General features: G+C 41.4%; 1 protein-coding gene and 1 long non-coding RNA gene across 33 annotated transcripts in view; one reads left to right on the top strand and one right to left on the bottom strand.

Moving 5' to 3' along the window:
* L3mbtl3 (L3MBTL histone methyl-lysine binding protein 3) overlaps nt 1-19,182 on the bottom strand; it is a 100,605-nt gene that overhangs the window by 29,573 nt on the left and 51,850 nt on the right. For all 32 annotated transcript variants that reach the window (XM_087565617.1, XM_087565654.1, XM_087565769.1 and 29 more), the window contains 3 exon segments: nt 8,429-8,505; nt 5,739-5,824; nt 4,102-4,212 (listed from right to left, as the gene is read on the bottom strand). In XM_087565617.1, coding sequence (XP_087421743.1) covers nt 4,102-4,212; nt 5,739-5,824; nt 8,429-8,505 — 274 coding nt within the window.
* Nucleotides 10,612-17,115, top strand: LOC148006869 (uncharacterized). Its single transcript, XR_015649154.1, has 3 exons — nt 10,612-10,912; nt 15,189-15,275; nt 15,920-17,115. It is a non-coding gene; the product is annotated as an uncharacterized LOC148006869 (long non-coding RNA).

Genomic DNA, 19,182 nt, shown 5'->3' with positions numbered 1-19,182 from the left:
CAGAAAGTTTGAAAAATAGATGAAGTTATTTCTAAGCAAAGAGAATTTCAAAACAAGAGTGTCAACCTGACAGTCAATAGCAGAGCAGTGACTTCCAAAAAGAGAAGAGATAAGAAAGCTATCAAAGCAGAAGAAGTATGTTATGTCAGAGACAGCAGGGCACAAAGCACCGCCATGGAAAGGCATGGGGACCCAGTGTGACAAACAGAAAGACAACACCACAAAGCATGAGACCACCAGAGACAACTGCTCCAGAAACAAGCCCATGGGCCAAAGAGAAACAATCAGAGTCCTTTGGTGTCCAAAAGCTGCAGGAGATGCCACAGAGTGATGCAGTACTATGGGTAAATGCTCCCTCCTTAAAATACTAACCTAGTCACACTGTCCAACGCAAAGCCAGTAGATGGACATTTTCCCTTGCGATCCTAAAATGCCCTTTTCAGGAAGACACATGTCTTCTTAGGAAGACACCGTTTCAGTGGGACAAAAGTATACCAAGCAAAACAAGGCCTGTCATCATACTTTGCGGTCTTCAGGAAAATGAAATGCAATCTAGTGTTTCAGCAAAAGGACCTCAGGATGCAGCCTGGGAACCAGCCAGGCTGAGAGTACGGACTCACTCAGCTGCAGCAGGAGACTGCAGAGTTGTGGGGAAAACAGCTCAAGAGAAAGAGACAGATACCCACTGCTGAAAAACATACTACCACTTTTCACTCAGAACACATCAAAACGACTGTAGCATTTGCAAAAATCTAATAAGAAGATAGAAATTGTTTTTTTATTTTAAAAAAAAAGAAATTTCAAAGAGATCATTTACAACAAGAAAACCAAAAAATAGTTTTAAAAGACCTGACTTAGAAATGAACAAGAGTAGTGTATTCATACTAACAACAGGGACGGGTGAAAAATCAAAACCAAAGCAAAACATGGCCAGATCTAGATCCTGGGTTCCAGAGCAGAGAGAAATTAAAGCATACTTAAAATTGAACTGACGGGTCAACAGGTCACACGGTGGTGATGGCACATGTCTTTAATCCCAGCATTCAGGAGGCCAGCCTGCTCTATATAGTGAGTTCCAGGATAGCCAGGGTCTGCTACACAGTGAGCCTCAAAAATAATGAGAATTGAACTGAGAAATACAGGTGCATAGAAATCATTTAAAAAACTGGGGACAAACTATCATGCACAACACGTGTGAGTGAAGAGGGATGTGGCACTACTTCATGTCCTGTCCCCAAAGCCGGTTAGAGCAGACCCTCATTCTGCTCCCTCCCTGCCTTCAACAGCACCCAACAAAAATGACTATCTCACCACCAGGGAGCCTCGAGGTGTTAAAGAGATATAAACTGTAACACTTTAAGAGCTGATCTCATTTAACAGAGCTGAGACACTTAAAATATGAAACCACACAAGTAAATGTGTGCGACTCTTCCTTTTCTGCAAAAGAGAAACAATCCCACTTGCTGTATTATCTCATGAGGTGGAAGAAAAACTCCTGGTGCTGGATCCTTTTTTCCCCCAATGCCTCTGCTGAATCTGAAACTGAGTCCCTGTCCATCAGCTCGCCATTGAAGGTGCTTAGAAACAGGCCGTCTGCACCGTGATTCAAGTCCAGTGTTTGACTTTCATTCTAAAAACTCGGCAAAGATTATCATCTTCCACACAGCCACAGCCAGCTCCTCATTGGATACGGTGGAGTGAGCAAGATGTTTCCTAAGACGGGGGGTTCAGCAACTAGATGAGGGATGAGGGCCGGCGAGAGGCTTCCCCGTCAGTGAATTCATATCTTACAGTATTGTATTCCTCTGGATCAAAGTTCTCAGACACAGACCAATAGAAAATATTATTTCAAATTAATACAAGACCTAACACTTTACAGTCAGTCTCAGGACTGCCATTATTTTTAGTATATCTCTTTACAGAATCCATTATGGATTTATACTTTTAGAAAAAAAAGAAATAATTTACTTGCTAATTTCAACCTGAATATTTTACTTCCCAAGCCTACGTACCCTATTGAAATATTCTCCGTTAATACAATGTAGACGCATAGTAATTTATTTTCCCATGGACTACTGAGGTTGCTCTCAGTGTTTATTGCCACAGACAGCGCAGCTGAACTTTCTTTGCTTGGGTTTTTATTTTTGCACATTCCTTCTGGTTATTTCCCAAAGCTACCAGGACTGAAACTCAGAAGGATATTCACATTCTAACATTTTGAGGCCAAAGCGGCCTTTGGAAGAACTTGGGTACTTCATATTCCTCCCCACCATTTTAGGATGCTAAGTTCATTTCTCCAACTGAAGAGCTGTCGTCATACACACGGAAGAAGCTGGTGTGAAAATCACATTATACTTGACGGAGTCTTCTGCTGATTTATTAAAACTGGTTTATTATTAGATGTCTATTCAAACTGTTAGCGCTAAAGCTCTGGCTTCTTTATGATCCTCACATCACGACCGACTATAATGAATAGCAGAGTGTGCCGGCATGCCTGGCAGTGGTGGCCCATCACCTTTAGTCCCAGCGCTTGGGAGAGAGACTCAGGTGAATCACAGTTTAAGGACAGCCCGGTCCACGACAGCCAGAGCTACGCAGAGAAACCTCATCTCAAAAAAAAAATCCAAAATAAAAAAGTGTACTAGAAAATGGTTAACACAGACTTTACAGTTTTTATATGAGTTTGCAAAAACTTACGACTGGCTGGACTGATTGGATTATAAGCATATTGAGTTAATCATAAAAGTTTATTTTAGGGGTTGGCGATTTAGCTCAGTGGTAGAGCGCTTGCCTAGGAAGCGCAAGGCCCTGGGTTCGGTCCCCAGCTCCAAAAAAAAAGAACCCCCCCCCAAAAAAAAAAGTTTATTTTAGAGCAATAAGTTTATAAAACTGCATATTATACAATTTACATATTTTCATGTTATTTTGTTTTATTATCTTATAAATTATCATTAGAAATTACTAGTGAGGGTTGGAGAGAAGGCTGCTCTTCCAGGGGACCTGGGGTTCAATTCCCAGCACCCACGTGGCAGTCCAGTCTATAACTGTCCAGAGATTCTGAGACCCTCGCACAGACATATTTGAGGGCAAAACACCAACAAAATAAAATAAAATAAATTATGAACATAAAATAAACTATGTGTTTGATAAGACACAGCGAATGATTTGATTTACTGCCGCTTTGGAAAACGAGCTCCCAGTTCAGTTCCTGCAGTGTGGAACTGAGTCCTTTCCTTGCCAGCGATGACTAAAGTGCTTTATCGAATCTGCCTGAGTCTCAGCCTCCTCTGCACGGCATCAGCCGATGACACACATGGCCCACCCCAGAGCAGCGTGAATGAGAGCCTCATAGAATAGCGCCTGCCGATAATGACCTGCCATTTGTATAGATATTGCTGTTCCTAGCAGAAAAGTCAACTGGTCCTAGCAAGAAAGAAGGATGGGTTCCGTCCCGGCTAGAGAGAGAAACCGATGAGGCCTTCGAGCGTTGTGTCAGAACAACACACCAAAATACTACATGTGGGTAGAACCAGCCAAATCATTTAGATAATGACTCAACTTAGGAGAAGCAACTGATGCTTTATTAATCCAGTTCTAGTAAAAACCCGATTTTATTTATGAAACTATCTTTACTTATACTTTATAGTCTTTGGCTGAGCCGACAAAAATTCTTGAGCTCTTAAAAAGTGTTCTATTAGAACATGATGCATCTCTTTTCTCTTGGTTTTGTTTTTTGTTTTTCAGGGCAGGTTTTCTCTGTGTAGTCCTGGCTGTCCTGGAACTCACAGAGATCCACCTGCCTCTGCCTCCTGAGTATCGGGATTAAAGGTGTGTGCCCACATCCAACGCCTGGCTTCCTTTTCTTCTGAAGAGAATGTTACCCTAAGACGACGTATCTCCTTTCTCCAGTACACATTTAAAATATCAAACTACCTTTCATAGTTAAAAATGAAAAATATCTTAGGGCAATAGGCAAAGCCACTTTTCGTATCTGCTTGGTTTTAGTAATTTAATTATAGTAGTTAAGCTCACTGTCTACTAAAGTTTCCATTTAAGATGTGGATTAACAAAGACAAGCAAACCAGGGCAGACGAGGCTTACTTTTATCCGGTGATCATCCGTGTCTGCTACCGTTGCTACTCTGATGAACAGTGGGTTTCTTTTGTCCACAGCCTCAAGCTTCATTTTTTTCTGGAATCCATGTGGAGGTTTCTGCCACACAAGAAACATGTTACGGTGAGGAGGGGCAGGTTGACAAACAGCAGTCACAGCTGAATTGTTTAGGTTACCCATCCATTCTCTGATTAGCACTGAGTGACACTTTCCAGTCAAAGCCCACAGCTCAACACCTGCAGGAGGACATCCTAGAGCAGAGAGAGGGGAGGGGCAGACACACTGCAGCCCTGCGATCAACCAAAAGGAAGACCAGACGTTTTCCTTACTGGTCAAGGTGCCATGGTAAAAGTCAATAGTCATGGAACTTGTTTTTAAAAAAGACAGAAAAACAAAGTGGCTGAAACGAAACATCTAGAAGTGGTAACCGGGGAGGGGGAAAGATAATGTAAAGAAGTCGCAATCCTTCTGAACAAGGTGGAACGGCTCTTCTGGGAAAGAGAGCTTAACACTCAGAGGTTAAGTTTCTGAGAAAGCTACAGACTGAAGAAGGTGGATTTTCCGCATGGAGCTGGTATATTAGATAAAATAACGTAAAGAACGCAACATGATGCTTGCCAGCAAGCTGGAAAAATCCCAGTTCTCCCTCTCAAGTAACAGCAGACACACAGGCTGTGGGCCAGCCATGCATCTGGTTAAAGGCCTGCATAGTAGAACAAGGCAGCAAAGACCACACCCTGTCAGCCTTACCTTGTTTAAAGCCTGACCATCTGTCAGGTGGAACCACAGAAACTCTCTCATACTTTCTCTCCTTAAAAATCCACGAGATTCTTTTTCTCCATATTTTGAACTGTTCCTACTAAGTCTACCATCAATTAATAACAATTTCTGTACGAAAGCATCCTCTAAAGGAGAAGACTGTCTATAGAAGACAAAGCCATGTTTAAAAAAATATATATTATTTTGTTTTTGAAATAGGATCTCCATATATAGCCTGGGCTGACTTTGAACTGTGCTGCTCCCCACGTACCTATCAAATACTAGGAACGTGTATTGAATGCCCGACTCTTGCAAAATTATTTAATGTATTTATTTTCCCATTAAATTCATGAGAAAATATAAGGTATAAAGTAATGTATTTGAGGAGCTGGGGCGATAGATCCACTGTTAAAGTGCCCAGATTGCAAGTTTACCCTCCAGAACCCATATTTAAAAAGTAAACATGGTGCGCACCCTCAAAATCCCGGGTGGAAGTGTGGAGGGAAGCAGATCTCTGTGGCATACACCGGCCAACCTAACCTAATCGGCAAGTTTCAAGCCAGTGAGCCACCCTATCTCAAAAACTGAGATAAGCCTCTGAGGAAAAAACAGCCAAGGTTCTCCTGCACCCTGTTCCAATGCCTGCCTCCCTGACACACGTTACCCATAGTTACCCATAGACATCAATCACAGTAACAATTTTGATTCTCAAAATCTAAAGACTTCGAAAGTATCTTCCTTGGCTCTTAGATTTCTTCACATAGCTAAGTCAGCTGACCAGTTTCTTAAACGTTCACGAACAAACATCATCATCAATAATAATCAATAATCATAATCAATCAGAGGCATGCAGCAAATTCTCTTACCACTTTGAAAGCTCTTGCAGGAGCAGGTAAAGAATTGGTCTCTTCTAGATATTTATCCCAGGAAAAGTGTTTCACATGCGAATAGCCTAAGAAATAAAGAACAGCATGAATCCTATGAGGGTGTGACGAAAACGAAATAACAAATAGTCCTACCAAAAAAAAAAAAAAAAAAAAAAAAAAAAAAAAAAACCCTCCAGAGCTACTGCTTGGAATGATCACTTAATTCCTTTCTGATCACTTATTCTGACTCCATCGCTGTTTAGATGTGATTATAAAGTATATCAAGACAGTGAAATAAAAGGATTTACAAGGATTATTAATGAAATAATTCAGATATTCCTTTCTTTTGTTAGGCCACAGAACATTATTTAAAGAATGTGTAAAAACAACTTCTTGTGCCTCCACCCTGCTGCCTCTGTTCTCGCTAGTGTCCCAAATCCTTCAGGCAGCCATGATGGGGGCCTACTTGCCGCACGAAGGGGAAATCTGTGGATATATTAGCAGTAACGGAGGTCAGGCTTCTACCCACCTGAGAACAGGTATAGACATGGACAGAAGAAAACTAAAACGAAGCCAATAGTTTGAGATTTGAATCGGGCCAGTGGTATCAATGGAAGGTGTTTTATTTTAGCAAACACTAGCACTGAAATAGGAAAGATTAAGAAGTTCTGCCTACGCTTACAGATGCACACCCCCTTCAACCAGTGAGATGCCCTTCTGGGAGTAAGCAAATAGCTACCAGACTGTGATTAGTAAATAGCACTCGCCACTTAAAAAATAATCTTGGTGAAATGGCTGTAGGGCTGTGTGATGATCAGTGAGTATATGTTACTTGCAGCTGCTCCATTGAGTAGTTCTCAAACCCCAAGGCAAACATGTGAAAAGTAGGTTGAACCACCACCAAAAAGGGGCTGTTACTTGGTACACCTTTAAAAGACCTGCATAAAAGTCAATAATAAACTCTTGAGATAAAGTTAGCAGGGGCTGGAGAGATGGCTCAGCAGTTGAGAACACTGGCTGCTTTTCAAGAGATCCTAAGTTCAATTCCCAGCAACCACAGGGTGGCTCATGGCCATCTGTAATGGGATCTGATGCCCTCTTCTGGTGTGTCTGAAGACAGCTACAGTGTGTTCACATACATAAAATAAAATAATAATAATAATAATAATAATAATAATGTTAGTAATTTACAGTTCTACAAAGATATAAATAAATTAACTGGATGGATAACTGGGGAGTGAAAAGGCTAATCTTTGCAGAAGAATATCAATTAAATATACAAAAGTAGATAGAATAGACAAATTACCATTACCCATTAACATTCTTCAACTTAGAATAGTAATTAGTTCCAAATAGAAATATTAGCAGATGGTATAACTGAAAGACAGATGAGATACGAGGTAATTACAGAATCTCAAATATCTCTAGAAAAAAGGACTGACAAATATGTCCTTGAGCTGTGCCCTTGAGAAGTTTACAACACTGTAGCAGTCTTAGGGCGGGAGACGGGGTTCGGAGGGGCAAGGGGGATGGTGTTCAACTTGGAGACAGTCATGGGGTGCTTTCATTTAGTCCTACTCAAGAACTAGAGGCAGGAGGATCTCGGTGGCTCTGACACCAGCATTCTCTACATACTGAGTTCCAGGCCATCATGGCTACCTGGTAAGACTGTTTGAAAAAGAAAACTAAGAAAAATAAAAACAAATGTGTGATTTGGGCCTAGTCATTAGGAAATGTCAATCATACTCAAATGACAACACTCTGGACAAAATAATTAGTTTATAAGTCTCACACATACTAAGGTTTGGTTGTCAAGGCGACTCTAACGAGGGACTAGAGGATCTGTGGCTGAGTAATCTTACAGGATTCTTTTGCATGTGGGGACAGCTGTCAAACATGAATGAGTCTTTGGCTCCAGCTTAAGTACATACGAATTTATAAATACTCTTGAAGCTTCTCTACCCCAGAAGCTGTTTCCAAGTAAGTTAAAACAAGATATGCAAACCTACATATACATACACATTTTAAAGAATATCTAATGAACTTACCTTGTACATTTTAGCTTACCAGAATGTTTTAAAAAGAAACACTATATATAGAAAAGGGTAATAAACTTTTAAACTACAAAGATGGGAAGCCATGGCTGTCTCTATTTCCCTCTCAACTTAAAATCAAACATACATAAAGTTATCGTTTAGAAAACCCAAAGTAAAAGGAGTTGTATGTAATAACCATGCCCCAGCAGAGCAGCCCATGTCCCACCTTCAACACCACATCCACTTTCCTGACACGCCCACGTTACTACTTCGTGCTAAGATAATTAAGTCCCAAAATGAATCTCAAGTTGAAACCACCAAAGGTCAAACTTTGTCAAAGAACATGATATCTAAGGTTGTGATACAAATAATGCCAATATTAATGCTCACAATTGAAGCTCTATCTGGGGTGAGCAGGTCAGTGCCTGTAGCCGATGCAGGGCTTTGTAGAATGAAACTGTAACTCCCACATTTATGTGTTTATTCACTCCCTACACAGCCACTTCTGTACCGCAACTGAGCCCAGCAATTGTGACAGGGGCTATATATAGGGCATGCCACATTTCAAGTATCTATTCTTTAAAAAAACAAAAACAAAATCATGGCCGACTCTTCAAGTATCTGGAAAATGTTAGAGAAAATATAAGTCCAAACCTGGTGGTGTAATCAGTGTTCTTCTGTGTTCTTTACACCATCCGACTGGATGAATATGTGGGCTGTTTGATTCGCACCTGCAGGTTATAAAGAGCTGGAGTTACTAGAGAGGTAGGCAAATGCTGTCAGAAGTTTTTAAGAGGAAAATCAAGTAGCAATTATGAACACATCTAAGAGTTCTATTTATTACAACCTATCTAATTTGGGAAAAAAACTAAAAGATCTCTCGTCATATAAATATATGTATGAAGTTTTCACACATACAGTTTATTTTTGCTAGATAAATATTACATGGATTTGACACTTTTATTTTTCCATACACACACACACAAAAAAAATGTTGTTAAAGCCCAAAACTTTAAAGGCAGAAAGAGTACACAGAGAGCATCATTTCCAAGGTGAAAATCATGTAAACGGAAAAGCTAAAATTACTTTAGCATCTCTAAGGCATGTGGGTTAGACCACTGTCAAAACTTGGCATGCTAGAGTACATACAGAAGTCAGAAAACTAGCGAAGGGCCATGGGAAGGGAGTGCCCAAGGAGAGAGCACAGACATGGTGTGATGGGGGGATAACAGAATGGAGGTCTAACCAGCACTAAAATATCACGTGGGAACTTACTTAAATTACACACACACACACACACACACACACACACACACAACACACACACAGAGTATAAATAGATTTCTCCTATAATGGAGCAGGGAGGCAATACTTCTGTTCACTGTAGCACTATAGACTAGCAAAGGACCAGTGCAAATGTATGAATATATATAGTAACAATGTGCTATTTCTGTTCCCCTTTAGAATTGCAGATCCCAGAGAACCAAGCAAACCATTCTTCCTCTGTTGCTCTCTCCTGCCCAGCATTTTTACTCTAATTAAGCACACATTTACTATATCCGCAAAGAGAGCTGGTGCTTTTGACTCTGTGCTCCTAAACACACTTGTTCTGTGAATCCCTCACCTCAGCAAGAACGAGTTTGACCCATTTATCTACATGCTCATTGTTTAAAGTCTCAAGTGAAGATAATGTGCTGAAAAGCAATGTGTCCAGCCGGCTGACACTGGACAGACCCTGAAGAAATGGCCACAGTAAAGTAAGCGTAAGTCTCTTGCTTCTAATGGCACCAACATTGTAGAAAGAAACTGTAGAGATAAAAAGATAACTGTCCTTTGTATCTGCAGAAGACTGGAGCCCAGGAACCCAGAAGATAACAAATCCAGAGATGATTAAGTACCTTACATAAATGTTGTGACATTTGCATATTCTGCATGTGCAGTCTCCCATTAAATCACCCCTACGTTACTTACACTAGCTAGTACAATAGAAGTATTTAGGGGGTTGTTATGGGGGGAATGAATTATTTTAAGCATGTACATGTTTAGGACGCATGCAGCCGTCACAAGCCTAATTAAATTTATGAGCTGTGGTTGGCACGAAGGAAAAGCCCATGAAGTAAAAGAGTGGGTTGAGACTGCAAGGGTGTCCCTTTACATAGCCCAGCCATGGCTGCCTCTTAGAGCAGCCTCTTGTGAGCAGAGACTTGTGTGATGACAGGGAAGTGAGCCACTCAGACACAGAAAGGAGACTTCTGGGCAGAGACAACAAGTCCACAGGTTCTGAAGGGGACCCTAGTAGAGCTGTAACGGGGATAGGAAAGGATAGACAGGAAGCAAACAATATAAAATGGTCTCAGAATGGAAAAGGGTGTGACAAAGTGTAGGATTTTAGTCAAGAATGATGTAAAACATTGTGGAGGGTGTTCTACAGAGAAGGAGCTGAGCCTGATTTATGGGTTTTTTGGGTTTTTTTTTTGTTTTTGGCTTGGTTGGTTTGTTTTGCAAGACTGGGTTCTTTGCGTAGTCCTGGCTGTCCTGGAACTCACTCTATAGACTAGGCTGGCCTCCACCTGACTGTGCCTCCTGAGTACTGGGATTAAAGGTGTGTGCACCACCACCCTGCTCTGATTTATGTTTTAAAGCAATTATTATAACTCTTATGCAAACAGGCGTCCATACCAGAGGCCAGTTAGACGGTGCCACAAAAGATCCCAGAGGCCTTGACCACAGCGGAGGGAAACAGAGCGATCAGGTTTGGGTGAACATTGTAAACAGAACTAAGGTCGTTACATTTAACATAGGATGTGAGTGAACTGTGGACCGAAGCTGTAGGCATAGGCGGCAAGAACGCCATTTCCTGGGCTAGGAGAGACTGTCAGCAACGCCTCTGACATTTCAAGTAGCGAATGAGAACGCCTGCTCTGGGCATGTTTAGCAAACGTGTTAGGCAAACAGGAAAGAAATGTCAAATAAACCACGGACACCAACGTCTGGAAAGAGATCACACAGAAGGAAGATCAGGGCTCAGAGTGTCCATTCTGGAGTTATCAGCGTTTGGGCTGATACTTATCACCTGCAGACCTGAGACGACCCAGAGACAGAGAGAGAGAAGGGGGCAAAGTCCACGTCAGGTGACTCGTAAGTGACGTAATAGAAGAAATCAACTGGAGTCAGTGGAGTCAGTGGTGCTACAGATCAAAGGGGGAACAAGGGCTAATCATTAGACCTGTCAACACAAAGGTCTCTAGTCTCAGCAAAAGATGTAGGACACAAAAGCTAGAACAAAACGGGGGTAAGACTGAAGATGGAGAGAGCGACAGAGAAAGCATATTGATTTGAGAAGTCAGGTATAAAAGGAGGCAGCAAAATGAGGCAGGGAGCAAAAGCAAAAGCTTGCTTTATTATTGATTATTGAAAAATTGAAGGACATGTACATATATATATATATATGAATATATCTATTTTCTGTTTTCTAAGCTATGTTAAAGTTTAAAATTACTTGAAAACTTTTTTTTAACAAGACAAGTACACAATCTCCAGAAAATAGGTAGTTGCTAAGCAAACCCTGTGATGGGAGCCTTCTACACACTAAGGACTCATCCTATATGCTAAGGATATGTCAGATTTTAAAACAAATCTCTCTTCCCTCATGTGTGCACTTACAAAAAGAATTCATCAGAGACCATGATGTGCAGGTGCAGGGGACAGGACAAAAGTCAGAGTCAGGGTGCACATCCCAGGTGGAAAGCAGGAAGGTGAGCCCAGTGAGGTACAAGAGGAAGATGTCTCTTCTCATTGTTTTTTCTCAGTTAAAGGTGGGGGGGTGGCACACACACACACACACACACTACACACACACACACACACAAAGAAGGAAATGTAGTAGTCTAGAAGAGCAGACAGTGACAGGCACAGACTAAGGGTCCAGATGACCACCACATTAATAGCCACAAATGCAAAGTCATAGCACTCAGCATGTGGTACCTGTTTCTAGTTACAGTCGATGGTCAGGCACAGATACAGTAGGCAGAAGTGGATTCAACCCAGACTGGGATGGTGCCAGGTAAATATACAATACATTTGCCCAGGAGGAGTTCTGGTAAATATTACAGAATAAGAGGCCTATAGACGTACCACAGCATAGATCTGAAGACATGGGTTAGACTCATGGGTGCTCTCAATGATAATAAGTGATCTGAAACCTACACACACACACACACACACACACACACACACACCCCTGAACACACACACACACACACACACATACACACACATACGCACATACACATACACACACATGTTGTGGTTTGCCCTGAAGCTATCTGTATTTTGATGCTAATTCCACTGCCCCAAGGACAGCTGCCTAGTCACGTACTCAGGACTCAGGTGACTTCACCAGAACCACCTCTCCATTGAATTTGTAAAGTACAGGTGAGGGGCAGGTACAGGATAGAAGGAGGCCTGTCACTGGAGGAAAAGGAAGGATGGGCGGGAGAGAAGTTTGAAGGAAGAGGAGGAGACAGGAGAAGAGGAGACAGAGAGAGGGGAGAAGTCATGGCAGGTGATGTTAAGATTCTGCTTTGTGTATTTACAGGTTGTTATTAATGTTCTCAAGGGATGGATGGTACCGGGCTTTGTATGTTTAAGTGGGCAATTATATCTTACCAATTGGATCTAAGATTACTGTGTTGTGTGTTCTTTTATGTGAGGGTTTGAGTGTAGGAAAGTGTGCGGCTGGGCTGTGTTTCTGCCACGATATGTAACAGATATCTTGGGACACCGCGGAGCGGACCTAACGGGGTAAAAGACTATACTTTTTATTTTTATATTTTTACAACAACACACACACACACACACATACACACACATGAGAGGGAGAGAGACAGAGAGAGAGAGAGAGAGAAGACATAGGAAACCAGAAGTTCATAGCCAGAGAGTAACAAACATTGGTATTACCAATAAGTAAGAAATCTAGTAAGTAGCCAAAACCAAAGCGCTTTCTAAGAAGCGCTCTAAGTGAAGGAGGCTAGCAAAGTTTCTCAAGGACGCATTGTCAACACTAGAACAGACTGAGCTGGAGAAAGCACTACTTCAAGCTGGTTTTTTCCACAGAGCTTACTTCAAAAGAAAATACTTTAACTTCAGGCTGGAGATGGGGCTCAGTAGGTGAGGCTCTTCTGTTCTCCCAGAGGACCCAGGTTCAATTCCCAGAACCCATATGGTGGCTCACAACTACCTAGAACTTCAGTTCGAAGGAGATCTGATGGTCCCTTCTGACACGCACGTGATACACAGACATATAGGCAGACCAAACCGTCATACACATAAAAAGCTAGGTTAATGTCAAGTCCAACTCCTTATGATGTACTGTTATAACCATGTTAATGGGGTTATTTGGATGCCCTCAGCTTTTCTTAATCATCTTGGTTTTGGATTTTTACTGATGGTACTTTAAGAAGGGATTTATAGTTCTGCAGCCTGGATGGACTGACCATTCTGCTTCCCTTGTGATATAAGAGAAGGCTGTTCATCTCTTTAGTTACGACTGTGCTACATTCCCCTTCTCTGAACTCCACATTTGAGAACCCTCAGAAGCCTGCTTCCACAAATCACATGCTTGTGTTGTATCTGTTGCAAAAGCTTTACAGTTGATTCTTAGAGATTCACCTAAGGGAGAAGCCTAGAAAGAACACACCATGCAATGCTTTTCCTCTCTAAACCAATCTGATATTAAAATGGAACTGGAACAATTTCCCTTTAGATTACATTAAATCATATAACTAGCATACAAAGCAAAATCATGTAACTAATATATAAAGTAAAAATATTGTACATATGTATGCAGTAGTATGTAATATTTCAATATATAAAATAATTATTTTTTCTAAAATACTGGTGTTATGCTATACTAAATAGACTACTATAATGTTTTAGTCATTTACTTTTTCTCTTTACAATAAAAGTACTTTGTCAGAGTGGGGGAGAAGGAAGTAGTACTTATAAATGGATTCATAAAAACAGTAAATATACACTGGTTCGATTCTTTCTCTTGTCAATCTAATATAAGTACCTACCAAAGCCATGCTGATTATTTCGAAGCAAAAAATAAACATCACTAGCTTTTGGTTTTATTTGATTTCTCTACAAATCACAACTAAGGAAATCTACTTACTGTTGACTGCCTAAACCCAACATAAAGTCCATCATAAGTATCTACTTATTAAGTCACTGTTTAAGATAAAGCTACCATCTCAAAGCAGTCTTCTCTGACCAACTTTCCTTATACTCTGTCAGCAGCAAAGAGCACCCCACTCAAAAGTCGGAAGGCTCCAAACTCATTTCCTTTGCCACGGAACAAATCATCTTAGTTCCGTCTAGTGTTCAAAGGCAGAAATGTAACAACAGGAATCAAAAGTAACCAACTGACGCTAAGCACTTGTTACTTCATTTCCTTATCTCGATCACTCAGGACTTTATGTAAATCATGGGTGAACTACTATTAGCAGTCCTCTGTGATCCATGTGGATCAAGACTGAGTGGTTCTGAAAAGCTCAGAAAAAAAAAAAATCCACATATCCTCAATATGTATGGTTTAACTTTAAAGTAAGCAAGACCCGAAGATCACAGTATACAAACACACAAACAGGCTAAGTGAGTACCTCAGCCCCTAGGGTTGAAAAGAGGAGGTGCTTTGTTGGTGATTGTATTTGTTTAGCTTGCACTAGCCTTGAACGGGATCGGTAGAGAATGACTTTCACCTCCCGATCCTCCAGCTTCCACCTCCCATGAGATTAGAAGTGTGTATTATGTCACAGCGAAAAAATGACATAAAATTAGGTATGTATGCAAGGCTAGGCAGAGAACCAAGCAGGGATATTTCTAGGAGCTTATATAAAGCAAACATTGCCTCTTTCAAGTGGCCATGGTCGAGGGTCAGAAGATAGGACCCTGCCTCTCCTACTCCAACTTCCTCCCCAGTACCCGACTGCCCCAGCCACCCACTCTATATTAGTCTCTGCTTTCCTAATAACTCCAAATTTCCTCTAGCTTTGTTACCTATTGCTCCCTTCCCCCTCTAACTCATATTTACTAATGTGCTTTTTGCTTAGAATCTCTTGATAACACAGTAGCTTGGCAAAGATCCAAGTGATACCATTCAGTTACCCTAGGATCAACCCTTTGCTTCTTCTTTTCCTCTGGATTGAGAGTGGAGACGTGATTAATGTGACCAATAATCTAGTGTCAGATATTTACACTCCCCTCCTTCACAGTGTTTTGAGACCTTCTTCCAGCCCAGAAACTACACGCAAAATACTCTAAGTGCAGGTACACCACCTTAGAAGATGACCCCAGCACTTGCCAGAAAAAAAAATTGTTTGCCTTTAACACCATGTTGTTTTTTTCTTTTCAGTTGAATGTCCCTTCCATTCTCCTCAACTATTTGCAAACTATTCTGCACACTGAAACTTTTATTTGAATCTTTGTGGCGTGTGATGAGGTAGGTATTATGTGATCCCTATGGAAGGGTAACTAGGCCTCAGGAGTTAAATAAGCTACTCAATAAGCAGGCTGCCAGTCTCCACATGGTGTCAGTCTCCACACATGCTACCCTTGTGCCAAACACAGGCATGCTCTCCTTGGTCAATGACTCACCACCCCTTCATGTGCCAACTGCCTTATTTCATGGTGTAACTCTAATCCCATGTCTTCTGAGAAGCTTTTCCCCATGAACCGCCCAGTGAGGTTGAATCAATCTTTTATTCCACATGCCTTAGAAGACAGCAACAGTTGGTAGTAAAAGAAAGCAAACACTAACCACCAAGTTTCTCTCCTTAGAACACAGGCCCCAATGCCAAAGTTGTAGACTTAAGTTCCATCCACTTCCTCCCCTCCTGTCGACAACAACACTCAGTGCACCTTGAACTAAACTTAGTAATAAAAGCTCATTACCTTTGATACCACTCTAAAACCCATGTTACAAATCTATCAATACTATATAAGGGAAAAACTAAAATTATTATTATTCTGAATTTGTAAGTAATAAAGAGATGAACCTTGAGGCACAGTTTGTCGTTTACTTAGAAAGAGTTGGGGAAAGATGGTTTCTTCTAAACCACTAATTTGATGCTTCCCTTTCTACAGATCTATTCATTGCTGACTTCTCCCCAACTCACCAAGAGATCACATCAAAATGGAACCCAGGTGGCTGAGGCCATAGGTCCATGCTTGTGCTAAGCATGTTAAGTCCTGTGGTCATGCTGCCTTGGATCCCCAAAGAAACGATCTCACGAAAATATTAGTTTCTTCCAAGGAAAAATAAATCCCAGTGCCTCGGGGGTAGGGGGGGAAGAAGAGGTGACTGTTCTCATCATATGTTCTGTCTTTGGAGCCCGATATCAGGCAGGGGGAAGATGAGGGAGAAAGAGGCTGTCTATGCAGTAGGAGGTGGGGTACAGTATTCCCAAGGTGCTTATAACAGGGCAAAACAATGCAGAGGTTCCTCCTGCTTTCTCCTATATTGTATTCCTGTTGAGGCTATTTCAGGTTTAAACTAGAATTTTATTCGCTTGATGGAGAATCCCAAGGAAAACAACCAAACTCTATTCTAGGAACCCAAGGTCATAACACCCCAACTACCTTACCTTAGCTTCTGCTAAACTGCCTGTTTGTACAAACCTCCTCCTCCAGCTAATTGCTTATCTTAGCATCTGTTAAAAGATTTGCTTGCACAAAACCTCCTCCTGCAGCTGTAGAGTAAAACATATAGGATGTGGTTTCTACCTTTTAAAATTCATACCCTAAACACTTGGTGCTTTATTTTGGTCTGAAGGACCCTAGTTCTTACTGAAGTGTAATAGCTATTAAGAGGCTTGGCCTACTAGAAAGTAGGTAGGTTATGGAGTTCCTGCGAAGGACACTAAGGGCTTTTGCCAGCTTTACACCCACCATCTCAGGTCAAGATTAGGCCAAATACCAGCTTCCTGCCTCGAGTCAAGGTTAGGCCAAGTTCCATTCTCCACCCACAGTTCTCAGGAGGAGCAGGAACATTCTTGGAAAAGAGCAGAATGTACTGACATAGTCACCTGACTCTCTGGTCCCAGATGGAGTTCAAATGCATGTTATAGTCTGCCTATGCTTGCTAGCCAATAGATTCAAAGGTCAATATGCTTAGCCAATAAGTTTAAACTGTAACTTGCTGATGTAACCTATACCCCTAAAAGGTATAAAAACTGCTTGTTATAGCCATTCAGAGTCACCATCTAGTCACTTGCCATGAGGGGCTGATTAAAGGTTGACCCCAACGTGCCGGAAAATAAACCTCTTGCATTTGCATCAAACTCCGTTCTCGAGTCTCACTTGCGGGTTGGGGGTGGGGTCTCCCAGTAGTTAAGACTCACTTCCAGCCTTACAGGTCCTAAATACCTGAGGGTGCTACGAGCCTACTAAAATAAAGATTTTCAATTCAGTAAAGGTTTACTCATCCCTGTAACACTCCTCGCTTTCCTTCCTGCCTCTTTAAAGTAATTTCTAGTTTCAATATTCTGTGATATTGAAGATTGTTACCCTGAGGCTAACGACCATCAGGAAACCCAGAGGTATATTTTATTTCTAGTATATACTATTTTCCTTTCCTCAGTCCTGCATACATTTCCATCATGTTCCTCTTTAGAAGAATGAATTCTTCATTACAACCGAACACATAATATCTTGATGCAGACAGATGTCACACGCTTTCCATGCCCTGTGTATTAAAATGGAATACAGCATCCCTATACTACAGGGCAGGGGACTCTCATTTCATTTACTCAAAAAGGAAAGGAAATCTGTAACCTCAATTATGCACCAAAGTAATTTATACAGGAAAAAAAATCCCAAGTTCAAAGACTAGAGAAATAGACAGTCCAGCACACTTAAGCAATTTTAAAAGTGCCTTAGTTGCACACTACAAAAGGGAACTCATTCTCTTTTGCTGACAATTAACAAAATATGTCATGTTAATAGAAATATAAGTAATCTTCAAAGGACATTCTGGTCTGAAAATGAGGGCATTAGTTTATGCCTTTAAATATGCAAATCAGCTACAAGAGAGCAGTCTCCCTTTGCATTTCTCAGAAGGAACCAGGGTTCTACCTGCTTATTCACCAGGGTGCTTGTCGGCAGAGACAGTGCCAAAGCTCCCTGTGCTCATTACTTTCTTCCAGAAACCCAATTATGGCTTTAAAACAGTGTTGTACTGCACAACAGAGGCAGACTGATCTCTGTGAGCTCAAGGCCACTGTACTGGACAACAGAGGCAGATTGATCTCTGAGTTCAAGACCAGCCCTGCTCTCCATATCAAGTTTCAGGATAGCTAGGGCTATACGGAGAAACCTTGTTTCAAGAGGCAAACAAACCAACAAATGACAATAACAACAGCAAAACACTGAGGTACAAACAAACGTCACTTCATCTTTGTCCACATCTAACAAAAGATCAAGATGGCCGTCTTTTGTAAAGACTGGAGAGAGAAAGCTGCACAAACATGAAAACTAGAGTTTGGAGAGCCAAAACCTATAGGGAGCCAGGTGGGTGTGGCAGCCAGGTGGGTGTGGCAGCCAGGTGGGTGTGGCAGCCAGCTGGTATTCCCAGCACTCGGGAGACAGATAAGGCATCCTCTATGCAAGATGGCTACTTAGACTAGCTGAATGAATAAGTTCTAAAGGCCAGACTCTACTTCAGAAAACAGAAAGCAGTGACAGAGGAAGACACTGACTTTAAGTTCTAGCCCCGGAATGCAAGTACAAGCACTAGAGAGCACGCACCCCCAGGCGCACACGTGGAAAACAAGCCCAGTGTGATTCCCCTTCTTTAGCAGTTTGAGTAAAACTGATATCTAAATATTCAACTTGAGAATTAATGAGAATTAATGGTGGATCTGACTGTACAGACTAAAAAGTAATATGTAATACAAATGAACGCGTGTCACTAACTCTGACAACCAGAGCTCAACCCGTGAGCTCAAACCATGTGGGACTGACCACAAGGTGGAAGGAGAGAACCGATTCCCAAACATTGTTCTGAAATCTCCATATGCGCTCCCCTCAGTCAATATAAACATGTAATAAATTTTTGAAGAAGGGGAAAGAAAATAGCTATATTTATATCAGCTAATATTCACTTGGTACCAACCACAATACATCTGATGCACCTCTGGATATTCTCCTCTCACACTTACTCACAGCAGCTTGTCAAAACACTTCAGAGATGTTTTCACCAGGAAAAGCAATTCTAGTGAACGGCTGTGTGATCACATGTAATGGTTTAGGCCGAGGCTGTACTATAGAGGTTACGGCAATTGTCTGGCAGGCTAAGAACCTGGGTTTGATCCCTCAATCCACAGCACATGTAAAAGTCAATGCTCTGT

Source organism: Rattus norvegicus, chromosome 1 (genome assembly GCF_021556685.1).
Source record: "Rattus norvegicus strain SHRSP/BbbUtx chromosome 1, alternate assembly SHRSP_T2T, whole genome shotgun sequence".
NCBI classification, from domain to species: Eukaryota; Metazoa; Chordata; class Mammalia; order Rodentia; family Muridae; genus Rattus; species Rattus norvegicus.
The sequence above is the reverse complement of the archived record's forward strand: the minus strand, read 5'-3'. Positions and strand labels throughout refer to the sequence as shown.